At 35.6% G+C, this 10,637-nt stretch overlaps 1 protein-coding gene across 6 annotated transcripts in view; it reads right to left on the bottom strand.

Annotated features, from left to right (window-relative positions):
• Window positions 1–297: 297 nt before the first annotated feature.
• ZNF248 (zinc finger protein 248) overlaps window positions 298–10,637 on the bottom strand; it is a 56,941-nt gene continuing 46,601 nt past the window's right edge. For all 6 annotated transcript variants that reach the window (XM_045842004.1, XM_045842005.1, XM_045842003.1 and 3 more), the window contains one exon: window positions 298–6,430. In XM_045842004.1, coding sequence (XP_045697960.1) covers window positions 4,941–6,430 — 1,490 coding nt within the window. In that variant the 3' untranslated portion in view covers window positions 298–4,940. The remainder of the gene's footprint in view (window positions 6,431–10,637) is intronic.

Below are 10,637 nucleotides of genomic sequence, written 5' to 3'. Positions count from 1 at the left end.
AATATCTTATTGCCCCAGATTAATGTTTGATGTGTCTCTTGAATTAATGTCCTACAAAGGCATGACTGCAGTAGACTGCAAGAAAGAGTCTGCTGCTATTTGTAGAAGTTTTAGCAGGTGTAACTCTTACCTGATGGCATGGACCACTATACTCTTGCCTGGGGCCTACTTACTGGCTGATCCAGGGTGGCCAAATCAGGTGTCAAATCCGTAAGACATTAATAAGAATTATTCCTCCAGTAAATCAGCAATCATTGGTCAGCTAGAAAAGGAGAAAAAATATCTTCTGTTCCTTAGCAAAATGACATCTTTATTTGAAAACTCTTCACATAATATGGCAGAAATAATATACTCACATAAAGAAAAGGCAATACATATTATAAGTTTTTGTATTTTCCATTCCTTTTACAAAGACAGTACTAAAAGGTACCGGTACTGTGAAGATAGGAGAACCTACAATGCCTGATGTACAACTATTCAGGATATGAATAACATTCAAGACAGGAATGGAAAACATTAGAGAAAGATGGTACTGAAAGGAGAGTAAGGAAAACCCTGGGTGAGTTAAAACATGCAGAAGAGCCAAATGTAATACCATCACAGGTACTTCAAAGAGTTCTCCAAGATATTCATCATAAAGAGATCCTGTTAATGCTACCAGGAAGGAAACTTATTAAAGAGGCATGTAAAGATTAAAAACAGACACTAATCACCAAACTCAACTTTATTTCATGAAGTTGAAATTAGAGGAGTATAAAGTGATCAGGTATGAAGAACCACTTCTTATGCACAATTCTGGTTCTTGAGATGATGTAATAATTTTTATTTATACAATTTTGGACAATATTCAATATTTAAGTGCCAGTACTACATTATTCAGTGATGGCATCTTCAGTACAGCATCAACACAGTTCAGTTATTTACTATACATAGTTTAGTATTGGGTTATACTCGCCACTGATTAATGCCCAAACAATAAAAGATGAGGAGCCACTTACAGATATATTTGCACAGGGAAGAAATCACATTAACCCTTCATTGTGCATGATGGATTTTGATATTGCAAATATAAATATGATTTGACTACTACTAAATGAAAATATGCAAGTAAAAGGATAGTCATTCCACAACCACTATAGTAAACAAATATTTTGGGGGGATCAACATGCAAGTAAATGACAATAAAAAGTAACTCCTGTAAGTGTATCCATGTTGTTTAGACATCAATTTGTACCTTTGGAAGATGTAAATAAAACTTAAATACATTATAGAGAATGCCCAAGAAAATTTAGATGACCTAATAGATTATGTTGGGGGAATTTATGTTCTTGGAAGGTGTGGCAGAGGCAGTAGACCAGAATCTTTCAAGACTTCTACCAGAAACTTGGAATTTATACAGAGCAATACTGAAGGCTGATCACGGGACAAACAACACAGTGAAATGGTGGCATAACAAATTTCAAAACTGATGGTGGAGTATTATCCTTCAATTTGGAGAACTACTGAAGTGTCAAAAGATAAACAGCAAAGCAATAAAGCTATCACACAGGTACTTGGTGGTCACGGTCAAATACAGTCACCAACTTCACAATATCATCAACAAAATCAAATCTGTGTAACTAAAATTGTTAACAGATATAATAAAGTCAATAATCAGGTTGATATATTCTTGAGAGAAATTGGTCATTGACTTTTAAAAGTAAATGTACGACAAAGTTCATGACAAAGAAAAACAAGAATAAATGTGAAATACAAAATTCATCATAAATTATAATAACAAATAACATTTTAACAAAGTTAAATGTATTATTTAATGAATCAAGGACCAACTGTTTCAGCAGATATTTTAGACAGGACCAAATGCCTCCATGGATGCTTTGTACAGGACCAAATACCAAAGACATTTTGGTGTGGACCAAAGGTCACCATGGATGTTTTGGACAAGACCAAATATCAAAGACCTTTTGATATTTGTCTTGGTGTGAAAGGTATAGACCAAATATCTCAATGTTTTGGACAACACCAAATGTAAGGATGTGATAAAAATGCCCTATCAAGCCAACAAGACAAAGCGTGAATAAATCAACAGTGCAGGGACAACTGGCTATTTATTTGGAATATAGAAACACTTACTTCAAACTACATGTAACAAAAAACACCACAGACAGATACATGAATAATGCAAATATACATGTCTGCTTCAGGCATGTTAGAAAGACACACCTGCTACAATGCTCAGTTCCAAAAGGAATTTCCTTAGGACTCCAAAGCAATACAAAGCAGAAACACAACTTTCAACTAGTAGAATAAACTTCTAATACCCAGACTTTACATAGGAATTTATAGGAATTAAAAAATACTGTGCTGCTTGTTCTCCACTGGCTCCAACCAGATCTTCTCTGTGCCCACTTGGGCTTACCTGCAGATGGCATCTGCTTGGGTTCTCCGAAGGGAGGCACCAGCAATTTGGTGTCACATTTCTGGTAGTGACAATATCTACTATACGGTGGCCTCTCCTTCATGAGGCCAAGTTTTGTTGGGCTCTGGTAACACTTGTTTCCCTCCTTTGCTCCTTTAGGATTTAGAATGGTAACCATGGCTTCCTGATGATGCTAGTCTCTAGGTTTATCAACAGCCCTTGTCTCTGGCCCACACCAAATCAAGTCTGCCATTAAAATCCTCTAGAATTGTGTTTTTCCCCAGAACCACGGCTGACACAAGGCCCTTCCCTATATTAACCTGTCAAAAGAAGTAATTCTTCCCAAAAATCACTGTATAGAACATTAACACTTAGAAAAGAATTCACCTCTGTTGGGGGGAATGCCTTCAGCTCTAAGCAATAGCCCTAAGAATAAATACAAAACCATTATTATCACATTAAGTCCTCACAGAGAGAAGATCCAGATGAAGTTGCACATCTCAGTGGATGTCACCTCCAAGTCAAGGTTTTCCCATCTTTTGTACTGTTAACTTCAGGCTATTGCCCTTTGGGGCCACAAACTATAATATAACATATAGACATGAAAAAGTCCAGTAGAATAGAGACATGTCTTTTTATGTCTGTCCTAACAATATTTTATTGATGAGATTTTTCCCAGAAGTACTGCAGAATATTTTCCAAACATCTCATTGCTCACATGACCACTCAACAAAATCTTTAGAATATCCATGATTAACTCAGACTTGTTGGATTTACCCTTGTATCATCTGGGAGAACAAAACAAAGACATAACAGAGCCCAGCAATTAAGAAGTACAGTCTCTTGGAACTGCTTATCAACATGTTGCACTGAAACATGGGGAACAGTAGGACAAAGGCAACAGAGAGAATATATGATATTCTATCACATGAAAAACAAATACATAGTTCCTGGATTACATACAACTCAGGTTACACATACCATGCCTAAAGAGATACAGCAATGAAATAGCAAGAGTATAAAAGAGGCATTTCATTACATGCCACTACTATTTATATAGTACAGTATTACTGTTTATAACTGCTGTTAATCTATGTGAAATATATGGAAATATCATTATTATTAACAATTACAATACTGACTGACCAAGAAGCAGCATAAAAACCTCAGAAAAAAAGTTTGGCTTTTTAATGGAAGTAGTAGTTCAGTAATAATGGCTGTGCTCATTCATATATGCAAAAAAAAAATTCAGAAGGTAGGTGATATGGTTGTAAAATAACATATACTGACCACACTTTAAAAAGACTAAGGTACTATTAAGAATAGAAATGAAGCAGAGGTAGTTAAAACCCTCATATTTTGCCTTATTTATTGAAGAGGCAGTTTAGCAATAATGGCCATGGCCATGTATTTATATTAGGAAAGAAGAGAAAGGGTATGTGGTTTGTACCCTAAATTTTCCAAATATATATATTCTTATATCCTATTGTGCTGGTAAATATTTGACAATAGGTTCTATGAGAAAATAACCATAAATTGTAGAGTTTGCCAAATTCCATGGTGTAAATACTTCCACTAAAGTCAAGCTACCAACATGATGGAACTGAATGTAGAGTTAGAAAGAGATTGTGCAGTAGCACACCATTATACAGTATTTTCTCTATGTAGATTAAAAATATAAGTAACATAAAGAACCAACAGTAAAATGTTATAAAATAATTAGGAAGTAGTGAGTGTTGAATATTTATTATGTTTTTAATATAATTTAATTGTAACTCTATATAATTTAATTTTTCAGTGACTATGTGTAACAATTGGCACACAAAATGTCTGAAAATTTGACAATCAGCAGTACTTCCATGCTAGTATGATCTTATTCTAGCACACCACTATATGTGTGTATGTGTGTTTAAATATATTTATATGTACATAGTGTAATTATGTCAACCTATAAAGATACTGGTGCTATTTTGTGTGGGAAATATTAATATAGACCTCAATAGGTGTTTAACTCATGTTCATACTTTCTCTTCACAAGCATGTTGGGCTCTAATGTACAAATTAAGCATACATCAAATTTCTGTTATATCAGAATACTTCTACTTAAATAAGGCCTGCACACATTAGGGACTCTTTACATAAATGTTTAATGCTAGTTATTCAACATTTTTTAAGCCTCAAATTACACTGTGAATACCAATATAACTGAATATCGCACATTATACTTACAATAAAATTTTGGTATCATTTGCAATATGACACTTAGGTAACATAAATTCTGTATGAAGATCTTTACCATATTACTTAAATAAATTTTCCCTTAGTAAAAATTTTCTGACAAAAATTTAGTTTTTCTTAATATCTTCTACATATTTAAAACATTAATATGGTTTTATTTGAATACCGATTATCTAAATTACAATAACTTTTGAGTAATTTGCCATGTTCTTTGGGTTTCATTAATCTCATTTTTAAAAACTAAATAATGAATTTGAAAGGGTGGATGAAGGTTTCTGAATATTCAGGATGTTGAAAGAGCTTTCACCCTTGCATGAATTCTCTGATGTTTAGTGAGCACTGACCTCTGACTAAAGGTCTTCCCACATCCATTACACTCATAGGGTTTCTCTCCTGTGTGAGTTCTATGATGCTTAGTAAGAGCTGATTTCTCACAGAAGGTTTTCCCACACTCATTACATTTATAGGGTTTCTCTCCCGTGTGAGTTCTTTGATGTACAATGAGATTTGACTTCACACAGAAGGATTTCCCACATTCATTGCATATAAAGGGTTTCTCTCCTGTGTGTGTTCTCTGATGTACAGTTAGTGCTGACCTGTGGCAGAAGGATTTTCCACATGCATTACATTCATAGGGTTTCTCTCCTGTATGTGTTCTGTGATGTTCAGTGAGGTTCGACTTCACACAGAATGTTTTCCCACACTGCTTACATTCATAAGGTTTTTCTCCTGTATGAGTTCGTTGATGGTTGGTAAGGTGTGGTTTCTGACAAAAGGACTTCCCACATTCAGCACATTCATAGGGTTTCTCTCCTGTGTGTGTTCTCTGATGTTGAGTGAGGTTTGACTTCTCCCAGAATGTTTTCCCACATTCAGCACATTCAAAATTTCTTTGTCCTGAGTGAGCTCTCCGAGGTTGGGTGAGATGTGACTTCTTGTTGAAATTATTTCCATTTTCTTTGTGCTCATAACGTTTCCCCCCTATATGTACTATCTGATGTCTAAAGAGAGCTGATTTTACCCCTGTTTTGTGCCTTACATTATATTCATGGGGAATCTTTCCTGCGTAAGTTCTCTGATGGATAATGAAAGTTGAATTATCATAGAAAATTTGCTCATATTTATTATATTCATAAGGATTCTCTCCTGTAAGAGCTTTTTGATGTCCCAATCTTAAATCCATACAGAAGGAATTCCCACAAATACTGCATACATATAGTTCTCTTTTCAAATGAGTTCTCTGAGATAAATTGAGCTTGAAACTTTGGATGAAGGTTCTTTGACATTCATTATATTTACAGAGTGTCCCTCCTATCTGAGCTTTCTTGTTTGAGAAAAATGCTGCCTCCTCTTGGAAGCTTTGTCCATTGTCAGTATACTCAAAAGGCTGGTCGATAATTGGTTGAGTAAGATCCTGGAAATGACCAGGGATATTCCTTTTTTGATTATAGTTATAAGATTTTCCTCCAGTAGGAATTTTCTCATGCCTAATATCAAAAAGCAATTTTTCATATAAATTAAATTTATCAGGCTTTGTTTCAGAATAGTTCTTTCTACTAGTAATTAAGCCTGAGATGTTCTTCAAATTCATTTCACAAGAGTCACATATCTCATCTGAAATATTTCTTGAAGGAACACAGTCTGCACCCAGACTGAAAGTTTTCCTTACTTTATCACCACTTAATGTTTTGTTGGTGGTGACAGCAAATTCCCAAAAATGTTCATCTTCATTTTCCTGGCTGTTCTCTATCAGGTAATCAACTTTCCAGTTTTCTAGAAATGAGAAAAATAACCACATATATGAATATCAGTATCCTTCTATTGGAACTGGACTTTTACATAAATGTCTTATTATATAGTCAATTTTTTGTTTTAGGCCCATTTTCCTGGTATGAACTAAATCCAAGTATACATTTCCTGTACCTTCTGCTTTGAGTGGAAACTACATGCTGCAGAGGAAACAGTGAAAGGAAAGCAGCAATGATATTTAACACTTAGATAAAACTTCAAAACTGGACAAAAATAGAAATAAAATTCAAAGCACAGGGAACTGAGGAGTGGCTGATTCAGAAACATATAAACTCAAGGAAATGGAGTGAGCCCAAAAGAGACATTAAACACAGAATAAACTGACAGTGAAGATTAGTAGACATGGGTCTTCAAAGGATGAACTACATTTGGTAAAGGGAGAAGAACTTAGTCCTAATTCCCTCATACACAGATTACTAAGTTAGGATTTTTTTTTTTTTTAGAATACATGCCTCTACTCTACACACCAGTACCAAACTAAAGTTCTGAAAACACAACTTCCTCAAGTTCAAAAAAATAGTCCTATAATCTAGGACCTAGATTTTCCCTTAATTTAGTTCACAAAAAAATAATTATTTAAAAAAATGCTATGAGGCAAATTTGTAAAGGTGAAATAAACTCAAGACATGGTGAATGAGCATAGAGGTTTTCTGAACATTGTTTATTTAGGAAGAAACTCAGAAAACTGGATGAGCTCAACAAGGGAAGTTATTGTTTTTGTGGGGTTTATTTATTTATTTATTTTTAAGGGAAACAGACTGAAAAACATATTAGAAGAAGAATTTGATTTGGCAGAGGCAGATCATGGTTTATGTCCTTACCTTCTTACAGCTTGATTACTATGGTAAGTTCCTCATTAATATGTACTTTTTCTCACCATTTGATATATCAAAATCAAAATCAATTTCTGAAAGCATCCATTTCCTTATGTTTTACAGAACACTGTTTTACTGTAGATTTCAACTCTCTATCTAGCTGTGATTCACCACAACACAAAAGTTCAACAGAAAATACAACATAGATGAATAACAGACCATCTCTGGAAATGGACTAGGTTCATTTTATTTCCTCACAGCTGTTAATAAAATTGTTCTAACCATCAAGTCATATGTTTCTTACTTCCCCAAATAATTTTATTTCTTTAAATCTGCTTTTATTTCTGAGTATATCTATTATGTTTAGGTTTATAGCCTTTATACTTAGTATCATCTGTGGATTTTATTCACCTGTAAGACCCTTAACAATCACATTGCTCTATATGGTTCTGAGATCTTAAAGTAGACATTATCATAAAAATTTTGGGGTACACTTCACTGTTGTTACCTAAGGTAACAATGACAAAAACATGTTTAAAAAACCTATAAAGGTCCTGAGCCCAGCTCGCAGGACCAAATGATAGTTATTATCCTGGAAAAAAACAAATCAAAACAAAAACTAAGTTAACTTCCACAGATGTGAGTACTAATTCACATTTTGTACTCAAGCCACCATTCCACAAGTCCATTAAAAATATCTCTCTGTAACCCTGGCTGGTGTGGCTCAGTGGACTGAGTGCTGGCCTGCAAACCAAAGGGTCGCCAGTTCGATTCCCAGTCTTAGGGCACATGCCTGGGCTGCGGGCTAGGTCCCCAGTAGGGAGAATGCAAAAGGCAACCATACACTGATGTTTCTCTCCCTCCCTATCCTTCTAAAAAAAATAAATAAAATCTTTAAAAAATATATCTCTGTGGCTCTAACTGGGTCTCTTATAAATTGCTCATTTCCAACAATACACCTTTGACTTAACTAGCTGCATTCCAGCCTGGTTCTCTTTGGAACCTGGACATCCTTCAGAAAATGATACTTTCTTTAATGCTACAACAAACCACCAAAATAAAAAAAAGAACAAAATCAACAAACTCTATAACATTCCTACCATTTTTACTCCATTTGCTGCCTTTAGAAGTTACTGTCTGTATAATTCACTTTAATGTAAAATAAATCTCTTGTTCAATGTTATGCCCTTTGTAATGGCCACAATCTGGATTGTGGCAGGTGTTACCAAAATCCCTCTGACTTCATTGAGGAGACAGTACTTTAATAATTATTAAAAAGAAATGTGCATTTCTTTTCAACCTGTACATGATGAACTGTAATACAGAAGGATAAAATATGGAATGTGTATTTAACACAAGGATTACTGAATGCTTTGTGAATGGATAAAAAAGGAACTCTTCTAAATTTGACTCCAGGATTAATCAACATAATAACTATTAAAATAATAGAATTAGGGAAAGTAAGAAAGAGCCTTCAGTTAAGGAAATAAGAAAAAAACGCTTAGCAAGAGACATATGATCAGGTTTGAGTTTTGGGGGATACAGCCACTAGTGGGTTAGGGTCATCAAATATGGACTATTAGTTATAGCAAATTAAGCTCTAACTTAAAATAAATGAAATACAACAGCCATTACTATGTACCATGCAATATCTAAACACTTTATATGTACAATATTAAGTGTCTGAAAATGCAAGAGAATAAGAATATAAATTAGATAAATGAGTCGGCATTTGCAGGGTTCTGGTCCAGATGGTGGCATAAGTAAATGAGGTACTCAAATCTTCCCACAATCACTTCAACACTACAACTAAATTACAGAACAACCATCTTTCAAAACCACCTGAAATCTAGCTGATCAAAAGTCCTATAACTAAGGATATATAGAAGCCTACATTGAGACTGGTAAGACGGGTGGAGATGTGAAACAGACAGGTCTCACCCATGTGTGGCAGAAAAAGTCAGGAGGTATACAGAGCAAGGGACATAAAGGAAAGAACAAGCAAATGGGACTTCATGAAAATAAAAAGCTTCTGCACGGCTAAAGAAAACATCAGCAAAATGAAAAGGGAACCAACTGTATAGGAAAATATATTTGCCAATGATACTTTGGACAAGGGTTTAGCTCCAAAATATATAAAGAGCTGACATGACTACACTCCAGGAAGAGAAACAACCCAATTAAAAAATGGGCAAAGGACCTGAACACTTCTCCAAGGAGGACATACAGAGGGCCCAGAGACATATGAAAGGATGCTCAGCATCACTAGCCATCGGAGAGATGGAAATTAAAACCACAATGAGATACCACTTCATACCAGTCAGAATGGCCATCATAAACAAATCAACAAACAAGTGCTGGCAAGGTTGTGGAGAAAAGTGAACCCTACTACACCACTGCTGGGAATGTAGACTGGTGTAGCCACTGTGGAAAACAACATGGAATTTCCTCAGAAAACTGAAAATGGAGCTGCCATCAGAACCGGCAATTCCCACTGGTGGGATTATGCCCTAAGAATCCTGAAATACCAATTCAAAAGACCTATGCAGCCCAATATTCATAGCAGCACAATTTACAATAGCCAAGTGTTGGAAACAGCCTAAGTGTCCATGGGTAAATGAGTGGTACATTTACCATGGGTAAAAACTGTGGTACATTTACACAATAGAATACTACACAGCAGAAAGAAAGAAGGAGCTTCTACTCTTCATGACCATATGGATAGAACTGGAGAACATTATGCTAAGTGAAATAAGCCAAGTGGTAAAAGACAAATACCATATGATCTCACCTATAAGTGGAACTTCATCAATAAAACAAATAGGCAGGCAAAACAGAACCAATGACATGGAAATAAAGAACAAACCAACAGTAATCAGAGCGGGGGGAGAGGAGGATAATGGGGCAAAGAAGGGGAAGAGTCATTAAGGAAAATGTAGAAAGGACTCATGGACAAAGACAACAGGGGTGGTGGTGGTGAGGGCTGAATGCGGAAGGTGAAGGTGGGTAGGGCAGGGGAGAGAAATGGGGACAACTGTAATTGAAAAACAATTTAAAAAAGAAAAAAGAAAAAAGAAGGAAGGATATCTCAACTACAGAGGTCTCCCCTGAGGAGTAAGGGGACCCAACCCTACACTGCACTCCCCTGCCCACAATTCCAGTGCAATGAAGAGAAGTTCCCATAATTTCTGGGACTAAAACACAGCTTGGATTGCGGTTGAGTAAGATGGATGTCTTCAGAAGTCTCAGACGCTCCTCTTAAAGGGCCTGTGCACAAACTTACTTGGGCTCACTCTGAGTTTCTGTGGTGGGGCACCAGGGACATAAGGAGGGAAACAGAGTTGTCTGGCATTGGG

This window comes from Phyllostomus hastatus, unplaced genomic scaffold (assembly GCF_019186645.2).
Source record: "Phyllostomus hastatus isolate PE091 unplaced genomic scaffold, TTU_PhHast_1.1 phas_contig_38, whole genome shotgun sequence".
NCBI classification, from domain to species: Eukaryota; Metazoa; Chordata; class Mammalia; order Chiroptera; family Phyllostomidae; genus Phyllostomus; species Phyllostomus hastatus.
The sequence above is the reverse complement of the archived record's forward strand: the minus strand, read 5'-3'. Positions and strand labels throughout refer to the sequence as shown.